Source organism: Danio aesculapii, chromosome 2 (assembly GCF_903798145.1).
Source record: "Danio aesculapii chromosome 2, fDanAes4.1, whole genome shotgun sequence".
NCBI classification, from domain to species: Eukaryota; Metazoa; Chordata; class Actinopteri; order Cypriniformes; family Danionidae; genus Danio; species Danio aesculapii.
In genome coordinates, this window is record NC_079436.1 from 24163875 (window position 1) to 24183776 (window position 19902).

The 19902-nt window shown below is 37.0% G+C and overlaps 1 protein-coding gene across 1 annotated transcript in view; it reads right to left on the minus strand.

Moving 5' to 3' along the window:
• Positions 1 to 2464: 2464 nt before the first annotated feature.
• The window catches only part of kcnn1a (potassium intermediate/small conductance calcium-activated channel, subfamily N, member 1a), a 52954-nt gene continuing 35516 nt past the window's right edge, over positions 2465 to 19902 (minus strand). Inside the window, exons 5-9 of the mRNA XM_056475654.1 lie at positions 14430 to 14571; positions 14208 to 14318; positions 12061 to 12188; positions 8091 to 8160; positions 2465 to 4641 (exon numbers count right to left, since the gene is read on the minus strand). Of these exons, the coding sequence (XP_056331629.1) occupies positions 4357 to 4641; positions 8091 to 8160; positions 12061 to 12188; positions 14208 to 14318; positions 14430 to 14571 (736 nt within the window). The 3' untranslated portion in view covers positions 2465 to 4356. The remainder of the gene's footprint in view (positions 4642 to 8090; positions 8161 to 12060; positions 12189 to 14207; positions 14319 to 14429; positions 14572 to 19902) is intronic.

Below are 19902 nucleotides of genomic sequence, written 5' to 3' on the forward strand. Positions count from 1 at the left end.
GTAACTAAAATGTGGCGGCTGAAGTATGAGAATGAACCCTGTCCTGCTGAAGAATTTGCCCTCTCCTGTGGTTTGTAATGTCGTGTGTTTCAAATGTCTTGATACCTCAGTCTGTTGATGTTGCCATCCACTCTGCAAATCTCTCGGACGCGCCCATACTGAATGTAACCCCAAACCATGATTTTTCCTTCACCAAACTTGACTGATTTCTCTAAGAATCTTTGGTCCATGCTGGATCCAGTAGGTCTACTGCAGTATTTGTCCAGTTCAACAGATGATTCATCTGAAAAATCTACCTTCTGCCACTTTTCCAAATGATCAACTAGAAGTCAACTTATTATTTATTGCTTTTACAACTGGGATCGACCACAAAACATTTGTCAGGTTGTGTTATAACAGGAATTTCATGTTTTCATCCCCATTTGAACGCGTTCATCCAACATCACCACGCCACAGGACATTCTCAAGAATTTGATATTTATTATCTGAAACATGGGCAGATTTTTGTCCACACCGTAGCTTGTTGGGCTATCTCTATGTAAACAAAATAAGAGGATCTCAACATACGAGACCATGATAACCCATGCCTTTATGTACAGTCAACCTGGGAGGATACAAAATGCAAGTTCATCTCTCTGTGTTTGATCATTCACAAGTATTTCACAAAGAAAGGCAATTAGGGGGGAAAAAATGAGAAAGAAAATAAAATCATGTAGTTCAATAAAATACGTTCTAGTGATTTGGTGTCCCATCTACTCGTGTATGCAGTTTGACATCAGAAGGCATCTGAGTCGTAATTGGCACGTTACAACATTTAGACTGTGCTGACGGTGAAAAAGAGTGAGAGAAAGGCATGAACAAGGGTCGTGGTCTTCTTGTCTAAAACCACGCAGTCGAACGTCAAATTGTTTTAATTAGGATCCAAATTGCACTTGATTTCTCATCAACAGCAGCTTAAACAACAAAGCCGTCCACTCCTCTATTTTTGTCTACATTAGGAATTGAACGTTACGACTGGCTTTCTCGGTTCGTCTTTGATCTTTGTCTTATTAAAATGTGCTAGAAGTGTCAAGTATGTTGCAGCAACGAAAGCTGTGAGAATTCTCCATCCCCCTTTTTTTAGTTTTCACTTGAAATGTAGACATTATTGTTTGGCAAGGTTGCTAATTTTAGGCATCATTTGTACATAAGATAACAGAGTACTGGAAATACATAAGACCTAAACACAGTATTGACAACGGAATATTGAAACGAGCTGGAGAGAAGTTACGATGAAATCTCTCAGTGGTAAATTGTGTAAACGGTTTTCTCCTTCATAATAATTGAACAAATGCTTTACGAGCAAATCAGATAAAAGCAAACATGCATTATTTAAAAGTGTTTTGGGAGAATTTGGCTTTAATCTAACATGAAATGTGCACAAAGTCTGTGTGTGTCTTTGAGTGAGCGTGCAACTTAATTTCCATTTACATGGGTTTTTAAATGAACGATATGGGCTTTGGTTAAGAATCTGATGTCTTGCAGAACAAATGGCTAAAGGAAAATCTAAATATTAAATCAGGCACAAATAATTAATACCCCATTTTTGCCTGACCCTGTTGAGGTGTTTCAAAAAAAGAAAAAGCTTTCATATTTCGCTAATGCCACAGATATAGGAGTATAAATAAACAACAACACAGACTCATTCTGAAAACTATATACGTTTTAGGAGATCACGAATTATGTAGCCAGAGGTACATACGGCTGCATTTAATTTTTTAAACGAACACTACGGGGCGGTATGATGCCATTTCTTTTTCGCGCTTACCAGCTGACCGCTTACCTCCGTATGGAAAGCTTTCCCGCTGTTACTAGTTTGTCCCGTTAGCTCACCATGTACGTCGGCGGATTCGAGATGTAGAGAGGAGTTGACCACGACAACAGGATTTGAATCCGGTAAAGAATGTTTCCAGAAAGCAGGTAAGATAAAAACAGAAGGCAAAAAAATAAATAAACAAGTATATAACAGGGTGAGAATGTGGTAAAATCTGAAACCGTGGTAAAAATCAGATGACGTCTTATCTTTTTCTGTTTTGCTTTCAATAATTTTTGGTTGGGTTTAAGGAAATAGGTGGGCGGGTCAATCAATAAAATTGGTTGAGTTTAGGGAAGTAGGTGGGCGGGTCAATCAATAAAATTGGTTGGGTTTAAGGAAGTAAGTGGCCGGGACAATCAATAAAATTGGTCGGGTTTAGGGAAGTAGGTGGGCAGGTGAATCAATAAAATTGGTTGGTTTAAGGAAGTAGGTGGGCAGGTGAATCAATAAAATTGGTTGGGTTTAGGGAAGTAGGTGGGCAGGTGAATCAATAAAATTGGTCGGGTTTAAGGAAGTAGGTGGGCAGGTGAATCAATAAAATTGGTTGGGTTTAAGGAAGTAGGTGGGCAGGTGAATCAATAAAATTGGTTGGGTTTAGGGAAGTAGGTGGGCAGGTGAATCAATAAAATTGGTTGGGTTTAAGGAAGTAGGTGGGCAGGTGAATCAATAAAATTGGTTGGGTTTAGGGAAGTAGGTGGGCAGGTGAATCAATAAAATTGGTTGGGTTTAGGGAAGGAGGAGGGTCGGTCAGTCAATCACTCAGTCAGTCAATCAAACAGTCAGTCAACAGTGGCCTCTGGTGGGTTTATGCGAGAACAGCAGGCGTGAATGGCACTCATGAGAGAAATTTGAGATCTGAAAAGGCGTACACAGCGGCCTCTGGTGGATTCTCAAAAACTGCAAAAAAATGTACCCCCTGCAACATATTTCGTGGTCTCCAGAAATGTATATAGAGGTATGTTTTCAGAATGAGCCTGGGTTGAAAATAAAACAAAACTTTTTTATATCTAAAGCAAGTTACCATGAGATGATTTGCAGTCATTTACCAGTGGTTCTAATCTGTGACAACACCATCGAACACATAACATTGTCAGTTGCTTTAAGGTTATGTGATTACTTAAAAACCATAGATTTCAGTAAAATACACGGGAACAGGAAAGACAGATTTTAGCTCTAAGCTGCCTTAACGGTATATTCAGAAAAGTGCAAATGTGAGCCACTTTAATGTCTTCCATAAGCATCTCTTTCTGCTCTATCGATACTCTTTCATGATTTATTTAAGAGTTAATCCTACTCCGTCAATCTCTTGGTCGAGGAATTCATTTATAGGTAGAACAAGGAATGCATCAAACAAACATTACCACATTACTGCACCGCTATATTTGCAACTCTAAAAATACTATCCAATTTTTAAAAAGGAATCTCTTGTGTAAAAAAGAAAAGAACCGAAAACAAAAGACACACACATACGTTTGAAAAAACCATCCATAATCCATTCGTCACAATTGCACTGAAACATGCAAGGTTTAAATCTCAGTCCTGTCATACGTTTGTGCCTACCACAGCATTTAGCACTCTGTGCTGTCATTTCAGATTCAAATATGCAGCCTCTCGGTTATATGAAGACTTCTGGAAGCTCAGATTTAGTTCAAATGAAAGTGTTACCTGCTTGAGTTGAAACAAGTTCTTCCTTCCTACATTTCTTCCTTCCTGTCCTTCCTTCCCACATTCTTGCCTGTATTTCCCTTTCTCTTTCTTTCCTCCCTCCTTCCCTAACCGGTGGAAGTACTGAAAGGCTTTGGAAAATAAGAGAAGACTGCGACAGAGTTAATGGTATTTGTTAAGACAGACGAGTTCAAATGTCTTCAAGAGGAATGTATCTGAAAAAGGAATGCAATGCTTGTGTTAACATCGTACAAAAAACTCGCTCCAAAATTTGTAAATGGACAACCCTCCACAATCTATACATTCAGGCACTGAAAAAAATAACATGCCAATATGTAACTAAAAAAAGATTAGTTGCACCCAATTTCCCTTAAAGGAGCAAGGGAACTGAATCCTTAAGGTTGGCATTCCTGCATTATTCTACTCAGTAGTAAGGTCATGTGCTCCTCCGTCTCCAGCTAGATACTGAAGTGATCGCCGAGCACCCAGACGCTCAGAGGTGCTCGTCTTGGCAGAGATGTCCCGTGAATCTCTTCTGTGTGGGTGTGTCGCTCCTTTGTCTGTTTGCTTACCTTCCCGTGGACCCTGTGATCTCGCAGTTTGTAGGGCCAGTTTCCTGGACTCACTCCAGCTTCCTGAACTCAGTCTTGTAAATATATGAGGGCTTTACAAAAAAGCTAACTTGAACAGCCATACAATGGCTAAACATAAACCATATATCTACTATTTTTGATAATTCTTCTCTACTTATTAATACGAGTTCTCCATCTCGGCTTGATCATCGGACATGAAGAAGTCTGAGACTTTTGGAAGCCAGGAGCTTGTCCAGGCCGCTGTTAGCCGCTGTCCGAGGAGGTGTGCGGGGCAGTGGAGGGGGAGCGCCGCCGTCTGGATGGGGTCCAGGAACGGTCTGAGCCCAGTGAAGCGGGCCGGAAGCGGTGCACGAAGCCATCCAGGAGATCCTGCTGCTGCTGAGTTATGGCTTGGGAGATCAGACAAGGCAGAGCCTGCAGGCTGCCGGTGACTGCGTCCAGCTTGTCCTCCAACGTGCCAATACGCTTGTCCAGCTCCTCGCTGCGCTCCTGCAGCTCCGACACCAGGTCATACATCACATTCTGTGTCTACAGGAGAGAGAGTGAGACTCAATCAATCAATCAATTTAAAATCATTTAATTTAAGGCTACCCTTGTGAAGAAACTTGCCAGGTATAGATTACAAAACATCAGTCCAAATTTAACATTAGTTGGGATTGACATTAACTTTTATGCTCACCACCCATTGAGCCAAATAGTTTCCAAACTTGGAATTTTCACTAGCCCAATTTTTTGTTGGAAAAATATATTTTATATACTTACATTTGAATTTGCCTTGACAAGTTACTTGATTTTAAGTCATTTTACTTGATTTAGATCATTTAAAACCTCTCTGATTACCCAAATAATGATGGTATACCAGCCGGTATACAGTAGTCAACATTTGAAGACCTGTTCTTGTCTTCGGACAACTTTGATTAAATTTTTGGATCGACTTCAAATGTTTACATCTATATACCTGGTATATTGTAGTATTGACTAGAATTGATAATGACTGTCAGCAGTCAAAAATCAATAATTTTATCTAATGCAGTTTTTCACAGTAGACAACAACATTTGCTGTGTCTGGGACACTTCACAATGTTAGAACAGCTCTCAGTGATTGTTGCTAAGCCACTTCATGTGTTTTCTCAGACAGCGATAGTGAAAATACCAGGTCTAAATGCCAATGTGCAATCTGACTGCAAACCCCTTCAGGAGAGGGTTTGAGATACATTGCAGATACAGTGTAAATGCATCTTGTTGTTTAAACCACATCCAATTTTAAATCTGATAGCCATCTGATCAGTAAATCCCATGAAATTACTAGTGCAAATAACCACATTGTTATGTTCGGGTTCTCAGTTTAAAAAAAAATCATGAAGGCCATGTTGAAAAGGGTTTAAATATACACATTGTGCAAATAGGAAAAACTAATTTAGGCTGGTTCATGCTTCTGTGATGCTTGTCTAAAACCCAAGTCTTTATGGAGCAATTTACTCTTTGTATTAAGATGTGATCACAATTACACAAGGCTAAACATTGGTCTAGATCAGGGGCGTCGCTGGACCCAATTCACTGGGGCACGTGCCCCAGTAACAATCTCCAGTGCCCCAGTAAATGCTTTGAGATATGATTTACTTCATAATCAAGTGTATTTATTAAGAGTGGTAATTCCGAAATAAAGACGGTTATTCTCTATGTGCAACCGAACCAACGTTGTAATCAATCAAAAAGCAAACTAACGCATCTCCGCGTGTGCGCAGAGAACCCGCGCTGCTCTCGCATACACTGCTCTTCTGCCGGTGCGAGTCCCGGTCCTGGTAGTTAACATGCGCGCCAAAAAAAGCAGGCTACCTGCTTGTTACGCGCCGCTCATGCGTTGTAAAACCAGCGTAGCGGCCTTTTTTGTTTTGCAAATCGACAAAACTAAAAGTTTAAACAATATGATGGTGATCTTAAGCATGCCTCCTCATAGATTTTTTTTTGTATGAAGCAAAAAGGAGGGATGATGAGTCAGGGAGGTAAAGACTTAATAAACCTATTTAGCTGCCATGTGTCAAGTCTACAACAGATAATCCTATAATACATATTTTTTTTTTGTATTTTATTGAATTGTCTATAGAATTTCATTCAAATGAAATTAATATTTATGCAAAAGTAATTTCTTAAATGATCTTAGCATATCACTCCAGTTGTCTTAACATTGTTTTCCAGTTACATTTAAGATTATTTAGAAGAATAATTGTATACTAATAATACTATATATATAATATATATATATAGGAGGTACGTGCCCCAGTAGAGCTTTATGTCTAGCAACGCCCCTGGTCTAGATATTGTCTAAAAGGTTTTGAGCTTCTCCATTTTTGACCCCCAAGAGAAAGGTATAAACGAGATCAGAGCCAGCTCCAAGTGGGTGTGACTTCAAGCTCCAAGTTGGACATGACACGGAGTCCAATATTGTGCTTTATGAATGTCTACAACGAACATTCGCAAACTGTGTCACTAACTTGTACGCTTGCAGCTACACCTCTACACCTCGAGCTGTAGTTAGAAGCATAGTTCCTGGTTGTGTTCTGTTCCCAGTTATCCCCCTTATGCCCTATTCATTTAGAACATTCCAATATTGAAACTCAGGAAAAAAAACATCAGTCATCTCTGTGTAATTTGCTTTCAAAGTATTTTTACAGTTCAGTTTTAGCGATCTTCATGTTTACAATTGCGCTCCCTTCGTAGTGCACTTTGAAAACCTTTATGGCATTTTGACCGCAGCTGTGGCTCATGACAAAAGCTATAGGTGACTATTATTTAAAAGCGAAAACTTGTGAAAACAAAAATATATAGCATAGGTTAATGGTTTTAAATTATTATTTATTAAGAAATGTGTCTGTAGCCTACTGTGGGCCTAGTGGTTAGAACATTTCTGCAGTGGTTTGAATGTGTCACAGTTGTAAAAGTAGACTTTTCAAATAAAAAAATTAAAGATAAATAAACAATATCCTGCTTATTAATAATAAAATGATAATCATTAAATAAATGATGATTATCATTATTATTATTACTCAATAAATAGCCTACTGTAAATTACAACCATAAACAATTTTTATGATTTTTATATAAGATTAGAGTGTTAGCCAAGTAGTTTTATGTTTTAACATAGAATATTGAATATTCTCAATAATATTTGTAAAGGAAACAATGGCCCGTTTACATATATTTCAGTTAATATAGAAAACAAGTGCATGTTTTTACTAAAACTGATTTTTTTTTTAAATATGTGTGTGTGTAAAACAATATATTTTTCACAAAAAATTATGGTCAATTTCTCTAAAGAAGCTGTTACTCCATCCCATTTAGAGCGTCATTATGGACGTTTTACATTATAATGTGGTTCAAATGATGGATCTGCAACAGAGGAACTACGTTTTTTGGGAAACACTCGTCACTACATCGTTCATTTCCCAAACGATGCATCATACTATGATAGTTTAGCCACTAGTGATGTCGTTGTTTGGTAAGCACAACCCTGATCATCATCCAGTCTGTCTGGAGTGACATAGGTAGGTTTTCTCTCATCTTAGGGATGTTCCCAAAGTTCTGGATTGAGTTTGTCTCAGTTTGCTCTTGACAGGCTGGATGATGAACAGATCTCTGTGTGGAGCACTGGCTGTTGTCAGACTCCTTGTGCAGACAGTAATCTTACTGTAGAATTACAATTAATGGCAAAAATAATGTTTGGAAATGTAAATTTATATTTTAAACTGACATGCTACAGAAAAATATAGAAATAACCGACTTTTTTTGATAAAATTCCAAGTGGTCTAAGACTTTTGCACAGTACTGTATTACATAATAATCAAAACCGGCATCTCTTGAAATCTAAAATTTTTAATTAATCATTTCTTTATTTCCCATTTAGGAGACCATAAAATGAGCTATTATTGACTAAAATGATTCTTTTGCAGATCATGCAAACTACGAAACCTCTAACATACCTTCGCCAAGTCCACCAGCGTGTTGGCCTGGTCATTGAGTTTCCTCTGCTCCATTTTCACACTGCGGAGCCTGAGAGGAGGCAGGGTTATGGAGGGACGGGGGGTTGGGAGGAGGGGGACGTTAGGGAAGAGTAACAGATTCCTGTCAGGAAGACTTGATAAGGATGAGGGATAGAGAGAGAGTGGCCTGCATGCAAGCATTCACAGTCCTGTTTGCCATACCAGTCATGCAAACCCAATCTATGAAATGTAAAGAAGAGAAAACTCTTAACTTAACGTTCAAACATGACACATCTCCTTTTGCCCCTGCAGGCACGCGTCAACCATTCACAAAAAAAGCCATCCGAGAGCCTCGTTTGTGGATGAGGTCAAAGGAAGTGGCAAACAGCTGAGGTAGAGGTATATGTGACACCGCTGAAAATGCTTGTGAGAATGGCATTGCTTGCTGTGGGCTTGGTTCTGAACAAAATTTTAAAAGAATGTGTTAATGAATTTTTTTTTTAATTTGTGCCATAGCAACTATGAAAGAGTACAGGATGACTCTGACCATGAGGAGACATTGTAAGAAAGGCTGCCTTAATATCCTGCCCGTTGAGTGTCGTAATTTAAAAACATGCGAGTCTGCTGCTCCGATTTGTCATTGGTTAGCCAAGATTAGAATTTATTATTTTAGATTTGTTTTACTTTTAAAGTTAGACAGATTTATTTTGGAGCATCCGGAAGAAAAAAAAGGTCTGGAGATGCAGGACATGGTCAGCATTCTTTCTAATGCAAAAACTCCATATCATCTTGCATCAAAGCCCTGGATGAACCTAAAAGTCTTTAATTTAGTGGCTGTGGTGGAAGGAAACACGGCATCGACCAAATACATGTTGTATCCAGTTCATAGAGGTTAATTGCACGAGTCAATTGTTAAAAGTGCTGTTTTTCAAATGTCCTGAACATCCTGTCCCACATATTTTTTCAGCTGGACACACAAGGAGGGGCTATCAATGCAAGTTAATACAGAGATTTACGTTTCTGGATAATGGATTCGGTGCAAATGGATAAAATCAACAGTTCCAAAGATGCTTCTCCTTCAGAAGGTAACATAAAACCATACAGCATTTGGTAATGTTGCATCTTTTTCATTCTAGACTTAGAATGGAGAGAAGCGATATAGGTAACCAAAATTGGCATTCAGCTTCCAACTCCATGCATATGAAACAGAGACAGGGAGGATGTGGGGAGAAAAACACAGAGGACAAAACTTACTTCTGAGCTCTGCAGTGATAGAGCAGAACGAAGACAAAACACAGTTCAAGTTTAGAAACCACAACATGTACACAAAATGTGAGCCATTACACTGCACTAACCATAACCACAAGGTAAGGGTTTGGGGAAGGAGAGGGGAGAAGGACAGTCATCACATTACAAAGAATAACATGCTGATCCATTCTCTTAAGAAGGCTCAGAGCTCATACAGTAAGGCTTAACTGGGGAATACCAGCCCCTTATAATTCAACATGACTTTAGAAAATATAAAACAGTTCCTCAGAAGAGACAAACATTTAAAACATGTTGATTCTTGAATTAGTCAAAACATACATAACATACAGCAGAGATCAAAATTAGAGAACAAACTGTATACACTAAAAGCAATGAAGATTGGGGCACAAAAAACAGATGACAATTAAAATTTCTGAAAGTTTCAGGAGTCAAAAATTAGTTGGAAGTGAACAGACCTTTGCTTTTAATCTCATCTGTGGTCACTGGACTTCACTACTCTCTCATATTGCTCTGCTGAGACCTTGATCAGATCTATGTTTATCTAAAGATGTGAATTAGAACTGGAATATGGAATTAAACATTTGCAAATAAAGCAAAGTTTCCATCCAGTGAGTCAAATAAAACTAAATCATTAATTCCTGAAAGACTGGTGCAAAAAATCAAAAAAATTGATGGTTAGAAGTCATTGTGGGCCTTTTCTTTCTATAATTAATTACTTGCACCTCAGAAGATGAAAACAAAAGGCAATGAATGCATGGTGGCTTTTGGTGGTGCAAGTGCAGCTGCTCAAAACAGTTCTGGAAGGCAATAATACAGAACCACCTTGATGACTGACTTTGGAAAAAGGATTTTAGAATGACAAATGACTAAATCATGTGGTCGGTCTGTTGGTTTGCCTATTATTGTTGTCTCATTGTGCACATTTTTGTTTTGATTTTATTTGATATGAAAACAAAATCACATGACTTTTTCATTTGGTAAATGTGTTTCCATCATTATGTGCATTTTTTCTTATCAAATAAAGTTTATCCTACTTAGTTGTGAGACATTTTCAAAATGTATGTGCATTTAGCTGTTTCCATAAAGTGGTTTTCATGCGATATTCCAAAATTCACATAAAAATAGAAATATAGCGACTGTGTTGGTCTTCGTAGCCATGAATTTGTCCTCATTTTCCAGAAATTTTCAATCAGGTTTACAAGAGGACTCTAGGCTGGCCATTTCATTATTTCAGTGTTTTCAGCATCGGGAAACTGCTTTACCCATTTTGTTGTGTGACAAGTCTAATTGCCTACGTGGACAGCCAGTCAATTTGGGAGACTTGAATAATTCAATTCAATTCAATTCACCTTTATTTGTATAGCGCTTATATAATGTAGATTGTGTCAAAGCAGCTTCACATAAAAGGTCATAGTAAATAGGAACAGTGTAGTTCAGTTTGTAGTGTTTAAGTTCAGTTCAGTTTAGCTCAGTTCAGTGTGGTTTAATAATCACTACTGAGAGTCCAAATACTGAAGACCAAATCCAACGAATAAGTCAGTGACATTGTGAAAATGCAATATTCTAGAATTCACAGATTTGGTGTGACTATTCCTGTGGTAAGAATCATTTTTTTTACCTTCATCTGAACACCTAGATCAGGGTCTGAGGGTATCAGTTACTTCAAAACAGCTCACCATCTTACAAAATTTTCAGCTGCCAAGTAAAGGGATAGTGCACCACAAAATTTAAATTCAGTCATTATAAAACCTGTAAGACGTTTTGAAAAATTCATTAAGATATTTTGGATGAAACTGAGAGCAAGGTTCCTGAAAAATCCCAAATGCAGAAAAGTACCAAGAACAAATCATTAAAATATTCCATGTGTCAGTGGTTCAATCTTAATTTTATGAAGCTAGGAGAATACTTTTGTGCACACAAAATACAAAAATAACAACTTTATGCAACAGTTTCTTCTCTTCAGCACCATTACAGAGTGCACATTCAGAAGAGCATGTCTCTTGTGCTGCTGATGTATACCCTGGATGCCTGACGCCTGTATGAATCCATCTAAAGTATAAGTCAGCTGTACACTACACAAACAAAGCACAGTGCTCTCATGAATGCACACCATGAACTGGTGCTGAAGAAAAGAAACTACTAAATATAGTCGTTATTATCAGGGGGATTTTGCATATAAATTATTCTCGTGGCTTCAAACTACAACTGAATCACATTTTGTTTTGATGATGTTTTTTGAAAGTTCCAGGACCCCATGCAGACTTTAACATTTCATCAAAAATATCTTAATTTACTTAGCAAAGATGAAGGGTTACAGGTTTGGAATGACATGAGGGTGAGATATTAAGGACAGAGTTTTCTTTTTCAGTTCTTTTACCACAAGCTGCCAGACTGACATCAATAACAGAGTAGTATCTGAAAATTTTCTCTAATTTTGACCAGTGCTCTTTATCATTTTTTTATTTACTGCAGGTATAAAATTCAGACCTCAAAATTTTGGAATGTTTAGGTTGTTCTCTAATTTTAAACTCCACGGTTAGTTGAACATTCAATAAAAATACATATCCACAAAACTGATAATCATACGTTTTAGTTTGAATAACTTTATATATTGGTCAAGAGATCTTTAATCTTAATTGCAGTTTTGAATTTTAAGTAAAAATCAAGCATACACGCTGAAATAAAGAAAGAGTGTGCTTACTGGTGAATGGCCTGCAAGAACTTGCGCTGATGTTTGCGCACTTTGGCATGATCTATCTTCTTCACTAATTTTGTGTGTTTGTAGATGAGCCATGTTTCCCTGAGTACATTGGCAGCTGTGTTCTTCACCTGTAAAAAACATTACAATGAAATGTCACCTTCATGAAGATACTGATGCACTGAATAAAATCGTAAAAAAAAAAAAACATGACAAATTACTAGTATGTATATTTAAAAAAAAGGTACATTTTAAAATGTCAGCAAAATTACTTAAAAATACACAAAGTAATGCTCAAATGGTCCAAACAGTGCATCCGGAAAGTATTTATGGTATACACACAATACGCCATAATGAAAAAAGATTTTTTTAAATTGTTGCAATTTTTTTTTAACTAAAAAACCTGAAAAATCATGTGTACATAAGTATTCACAGCCTTTGCTCAATACTTTGTTGATGCACCTTTGGCAGAAATTATAGCCTCAAGTCTTTTTGAATATGAAGCCACAAGCTTGGCACACTGGAATTTTTGCCCATTCCTCTTTGCAGTACCTCAAAGCTCTATCAGGTTGTATGGGAAGTGACGGTGCACAGCCATTTTCAGATCTCTCCAAAGATGTTCAGTAGGATTTACATCTGGGCTCTGGCTAGGCCACTCAAGGACATTCACGGAGTAGTTGTGAAGCCACTCCATTGATATTTTGGCTGTGTGCTTTGAGTTATTGTCCTGCTGGAAGATGAACTGTTGCCCCAGTCTGAGGTCAGGAGCACTCTGAAGCAGGTTTTCATTCAGGATGTCTCTGTACATTGCTGCATTCATCTTTCCCTCTATCCTGACTTGTCTTCCAGTTCCTGCTGCTGAAAAACATCCCCACAGCATGATGCTGCCACCACCATGTTTCACTGTAGGGATGGTATTAGCCTGGTGATAAGTGGTCTTTGGTTTTCTCCAAACGTAACGCCTGGCATTCACTCCAGAGAGTTCAATTTTAGTCTCATCAGACCAGAGAATTTTGTTTCTTATGGTCCGAGAGTCCTTCAGGTGCCTTTTGGCAAATTCCAGGAGAGGAGTGGCTTCCGTCTGGCCACTCTGCCATACAAGCCTGATCGGTGGATTGCTGCACAGATGTTGTCCTTCTCTAAGGTTCTCTTCTCTCCACAGAAAAACACTGGAGCTCAGACAGTGTGGCCATCGGGTTATTGATCACCTCCCTGACTAAGACCCTTCTCCCCCAATCACTCAGCTCATGGCCAGGAGTGCTCAGGAGTAGGAGGGACAGAAGAAGCCAGCTGGCCAGCCAGCTCTAGGAAGAGTCCCGGTGGTTCCAAACATCTTCCACTTACAGATGATTGGAGGCCAATGGGCTCATTGGAGCTTTCAGTGCAGCAGAAATTTTTCTGTAACCTTCCCCAGCCTTGTGCCTCGAGACAATCCTGTCTCTGAGTTTACAGACAATTCCTTTGTCTTCATGCTTGGTTTGTGCTTGTTTATTTTTTTTTATAAATTTGCAACAATTTCAAAAAATCTTTTTTCACATAGTCATTATGGGGTATTGTATGTCGGATTTTGAGGAAATAAATGAATTTAATCCATTTTGGAATAAGGCTGTAACATAAAAAAAAATTTGGAAAAGTGAAGCGCTATGAATACTTTCCGGATGCACTGTATATATTCTAAGAATCATTTGATACCCTATTAAATGACTTAAGAATCACAGTGCAGCCCCTAAAAATACTAATTCATTTTCATTTAAATTCTTTATACTTTGCTACTATTCTAGGTTTTGCCCATTTGTCAGAAAAAAATGGGTTTTTAATCATTTAAGCTAAAATGAATGTAGAATCATCACTTATTCTTTTACAAATTTAATAAGTACAGACCAGAATAAGCATATTATTTCATTTTTACATAATTATATCTGCGGCAATAATTTATTTCACTCATATTTTTTTACAAAGGTTTTATGAAACATGAAAGGATTTACTTGCTTTTCCATTCATTTACTTGTTATCTATGTATATAAAAGCATTTTTGTAAATGTAATCTGATGCAGATACCAAAATGCGTATCTTGTCTTTGCCCACCAATTAATTATTTGTAAAAAATAACTTAAACGTGCTTGACACAGATGGCTAGTTCAGCAACTTACTCGTTTACAAAGTTGGGTGTCCATCATGAAATTGTGGACATGTTTCTCAGCTTTTGTCAGTTCTAACTTTCTGGCTACTACCGCGACTACAAGTGCAGTGCAACCAGCTCCCTACAAAAAAAGATGACGAGTAGAGTAAAAATCATGATCAATTTCTGAAATGTAAGCTCAGTTTTTCTTGAAATCCGACATTTAATCATAATTCCAATTCTGAAGACGTACCATGATTCCCGTGAGAAGACATACCCCTTTTCCACAGTATGTGTGAGGGACCATATCTCCATAGCCAATTGATAGGAAAGTTATGGAAATTAGCCACATAGCTCCAAGAAAGTTACTAGTGACTTCCTGTTTGTCATGATACCTAGAATAGTAAGAACAAAATAGGCAGAAAACCATGATAAGGCTTTGGAAAACAAGACTACAAGTATAATGATAAGTATTTGGACCAAATATTCAGACATTTCTGGTAAAATATACATCGAATTTGTCAAATTTCAATTTAGTAAACTTTTAGTAAATCTCAACATCAGGTTTCTGCCCATAATAGGAGTAGATAGTAAAGAAAAAAAAACACAAAATAGAAAAACTTACCAAAAGCATGTAAATGCAGGATCTAGTATTATTGCTAATGTATTTAGAAACTTTTTTTGTAATAAGGTGGAAAAAAGGAATAAAATGATCTTTATAAAAAAAAAAAGATCTTTATAATATCCTCAAATTTTAATTACTAATCATTTTCGATATGTCTCACAAGTGGTCAAATCAAATGTTTGACTGTGAAAAACATTTTAAAGCATTTTCCAAATCAGCTCAAGCCGTGTTTCTCAACCACGTTCCTTGAGGACCACCAGCTCTGCACATTTTCCATGTCTCCTAAACTAAACACACCTGATTCAGATCATCGGTTCATTAGCAGAGACTGAAAGACCTGTAATGGGTGTAACAGACAACAGAGACATACAAAACATGCAGTGTTGGTGGTCCTTCAGACATGTGGTTGAGAAACACTGAGCTAAAGTACTGTTTAAAACTAAAGAGATAAAGGGCCTATAAATCCTTATCCCGAGACTAGACTATTACTAGCAGCTCATCCACATATTTGTTGAAGGTTGACCTTTTCAGCAGCCTGTCGAGGAGGAGCTAAGCACAGGTCAGGAGACATTTGTCAGCATATAATACAGTAGGGGAACACTTGTGATGAGGAATAACAGACCTTGGCCTTCAGCAATCATACTCAATAGTCGGACTGAACCCAAATGACCCAGAATGTTACTTCAGTATCTAATCAATCAGATATTAAATGTCCCTAAATGACCCGTTTTAAGACAGAAAACACAAAAAGTCATGCCACTATCAGTTGTGCCTGTCTACAGCACCATTCAACTCTGCAGTCATGCTCTAAGAGCAGGAGCATTGTAATAGTTTGTTTGTCGCTCAATGTTGTGGAAGAGCCTCAATTTCACATGCGGAAAGCATAGTGACCATGCAGGCATTTCAAAGAAGAAATCCACATCCTGCATGCTGAATAAGCCAGTATATTGAGAGCAAATATACAAAGCCTATAATAAATCTGACCACCATATTGAATGAAGACAAAAAACATCAACTTTGATTTAAAGAAATAAACAAAAAAAGAACTATTTAAATTAATTCAGCTTTATGGGAATTGTTCTAATGAGGGATTATTCATGTAAAAAATTCAGATGTTGTCTGCCCTTGTGCTACATCACCATTGTGAAACAACACAAAGTGCTGGCACATACCATTCAGTCATTTGCAACTGATCTGTTTTGAAGCTGGTGTCAGATCTCAGAGATCCTCTGCGTACCAGGGGTGCGTTTCCGAAACCATCATTAGCTAACTAAGGTCGCAAGCTCCATCGTTACAAACATAATTTGTTGATTTGGCGTTTCTCAAATCCATTGTTCCAATGAACATTCGCAAACTGCATCGCAAACTTGTCCACTTGCAGCTACATTTCTAGAGCTGTAATTAAAAGCATAGTTCCCGGTTGTGTTCTATTCCCAGATATCTCCCCTATGCCCAATTCATTTAGAACGCTCTAACATTTAAACTTGGAATGATAAAAAAAGCATTAAAGTCATCTCTCTTAGGGGTAATTTGCTTTCAAAGTATTTTTACAGTTCAGTTTTAGCAATCTTCATATTGACAATCGCGTTCCCTTCATAGTACAATTTGAAGACATTTATTCCCTGGCTCATGATGAAAGCTATAGGTGACCTATTATTAAAATGTGGAATTTATGTTGTCTCCAAAGCTTGTGAAAGCAATATATACGTTAATGGTTTTAATTTATAGTAGATTATTGACATGGGCCTATTGGTTAGAACATTTCTGCGGTGGTTTGAACGTGTCAAATTTTCTAAGTAGACTTTTGAATAAAACAAAATAAATAATAAACTATATCTAACTTAATAATAATAATAATTATTATTATTATTATTATTATTATTATTATTATTATTATTAAGTAGGATTTTTCCATTTTTTAAATAAATAGCCTACTGTAAATTAGGCCTACAACCATTAACGATTTATATGATTTATATATGAGATTCGAATATATGTTAGCTTAGTGATTTTATGTGGAATATTCTTAATAATATTTGTAAAGGAAACAAATATAGGTCCTATACATGTAGTTTACTTACATTTCAATTAATATGGAAAACAAGTGCTTGTTTTTACCTAAAACTAATATTGGATTTTTTTAATGTGTGTGCGTGTAAAACAATATAATTTGCAAAAAAATTATGGTTTTTTTTTTCGCTAAAGAAGTAGTTACTCCACTTCGTTTAGAGCGTCATTGTGAACGTTTTAAAATATAACTAACGTGGTTCAAACTTCATACAGCTGCACATATAACATTGTATATAGTAATAAACGCGTACATACACTTGTCAATCTGTATATTTGCACTCACTACTTACTTCTACTTTTTTTTTAAATATATTTATTATCTGTTTTTTGTCCTGTCTCTGTTATCCTGTTGCACTGTAGAAGCTCTGTCACGAAAACAAATTCCTCGTATGTGTGAACAAACCTGGCAATAAAGCTCTTTCTGATTCTGATTCTGATTCTGAAACAATGGATCTGCGACAAAGCAACTGTGGTTTTGGGAAACACTCGTCACTACTTTTTTCAAAGGATGCATCGTACTATGATAGTTATGTTAAGCCACAAGTTATGTTGTTGTTTGGGAAACACACCCCAGATTGTCCTCTTGAAGAGCTCTGGTAAAAAAAGCAGACTTGCATTTAACAATTATCTCAACCATATGCTTGCTCTGAGAAGCCTATTAAACTCTAATAGTTCGCACGGCACAATTTTTGCAAAGAGGTCGTATCCTGTGAGGTCTGTCTGTTTGCACACCTGAACATGAATATGGAGTGCAGGTCTGATCATGACTATGCACACTGTCTTCGTCATTAGCTGGCCTTTGTTTTGACAGTGTAGAAGTGCATTAACATTTCCCTCAATGCTGGTGCTCGAAAGCAAAAAAAGCTACTAGCTGGCCTTCTAAAGCTCTCAATATACTGTATGCAAAACTGGCATAAAATGGAGAAGAGCTGGCACCACCTTCAACTTAGATCAAGAAGTCTATCTGAAAAAAGTGTTTCCCCGAATACCCCAGTCATGTCCCAATTTCTCATAGAACCTCTACAGATGGTTGCTTAGTAGCAAAAATCAACTACAAATACCTTTAATGACTCTGCGTGGTTAGAGGATGCAATGATGGAGCAAATATAAAGACATTTAAGCTTAATAACTAGGGGCACACCAATATCAAACCTCTGATAAGCTGATCCCTGTTTGTGTTATGACTAAGCCCCCACAAAATCTGCGCGTACAGAAATCCACAGATTTTCGCTGATTTTTAGCCCATCATTGAGTCTATGTATTTACTTGTGTAAATGTGTGTAAATGTATATTTATTCAGTTTTTAAATTCATTTTACTATGACATAATAATATTAAAATGTTCATATCATTTATTTACAATACAATTTGTAAAGTAATATTTTCTGTCTTTTAGTAGAGATATTATATGAGAGACTTGCTTTGTTTACCAAATAAGGGATCTAATTAGATGTGCATTGTAAACTACGTTTATTACGTATATTACATTTTTAGTTATGATACTCCTAAAATCATTCTACATAAATCAGCAGATTTTTTTTTTTTTTTATACAAAATTCTCTGCAGAAATAGCAAAAAATGTCCGCAGATTCTGTCTGGCCCTAATTTTGACCATTAAGGTGACTAAGCTGGTATCAGTTGATAACTGATATGGCACTGTGCAAACTTGAAATCCAAAAATTAATAGAGCCTGATATATATATATATATATATATATATATATATATATATATATATATATATATATATATATATATATATATATATATATATATATATATATATATATAAATATATATATATATATATATAAGCTCCAATATATGTTGATACCTGATATAACAACCACATAGTGAAACATCTAAAAATGAAACAGTAATGAATAAGCACAATTAAATATTCATCACAGACTAATGGAAATCAAAGTTAAAACAACCACTAAAGTCTGTCGTTAACTGACATGGTACCAACTCTAATATAATAATTAATTCTAAAATTAAATATTCATGTTCAGAATAATGCAAATTTAAATATTCGGAATAATCTTATCCCATAAAAAATCCTATCCCATAATTTAGCCCCCCCATTCTCATTACATTGTTGACTCACACTGTATGTTAAAGAGCTCAGTGTGACAATAAAACCAGACAAAGTTCAGGTATAATATACCAATTCTCCGGAGGAAAGTAACATTCTCGTTTTGTAAGAACAGTCCTTCTAGCAGGTCTGTAATTGGGCATATGCTGTCAGTGAGCTGGTGTCATTTTCTTATCACCATTCTTAAAACAACACAACTGTGTGCGCCAAAGACGCCGTACACGTAGAGCATCTTGACAGTATTACAATGCACCTTCTCAATGGTGTGCAAATGCTCTCATCCAATCCAAGCATCTCTTGCTTTTCTGTTATCATAATTCCAACTACATTAAAAAATGTTATCGTTTGAGGAGATAAAGATGGAATGATGCATGGAACTGTACGTACATTTGGGGAAAGGGCCTAAGAAAAGAAATCCACCCGAGTCATGCATAATATTCAGGGAAAAGTGGGCAGGGAGGTTGCGGAAACAGGACCGAAAGATGTGAAGCAATGAACAGAAGGTATACATGAACTTAAGTGTGAATGATAAGCCGACGTTGCGAATAGCAGCAATGTTCCTCCAATGACCCAGCCCTTCCTTCAGTTTCCCGTCCCTCCCATTCCAGACGGACTCCGTGCTCGTCCAGTCTCACACCGTTCTGCCCTTTGGGCTGGCCAGTGTGCTTAGAGTAAAGAAAATAGTGCAGGTCCAAATTTAGCAGCACTTTGCAGAAACGAGCGCCTCTTTTCAATGACGACAGAGCAGTAAACATGAAGACTACCATGCTGTTTCATAGTTTACCAGAAGTGGGCACCCAGTAGCCTAGTATCCTACAACCTTGCTTTCTCTTGTCTCTGAGGAGAATGTACTAGAATGGACAGCAACATTTCACCTTTTAGTTTCTAGATATTATATAGTGTCAGACTTCTGATCAAGAGCCATCTTAACATTA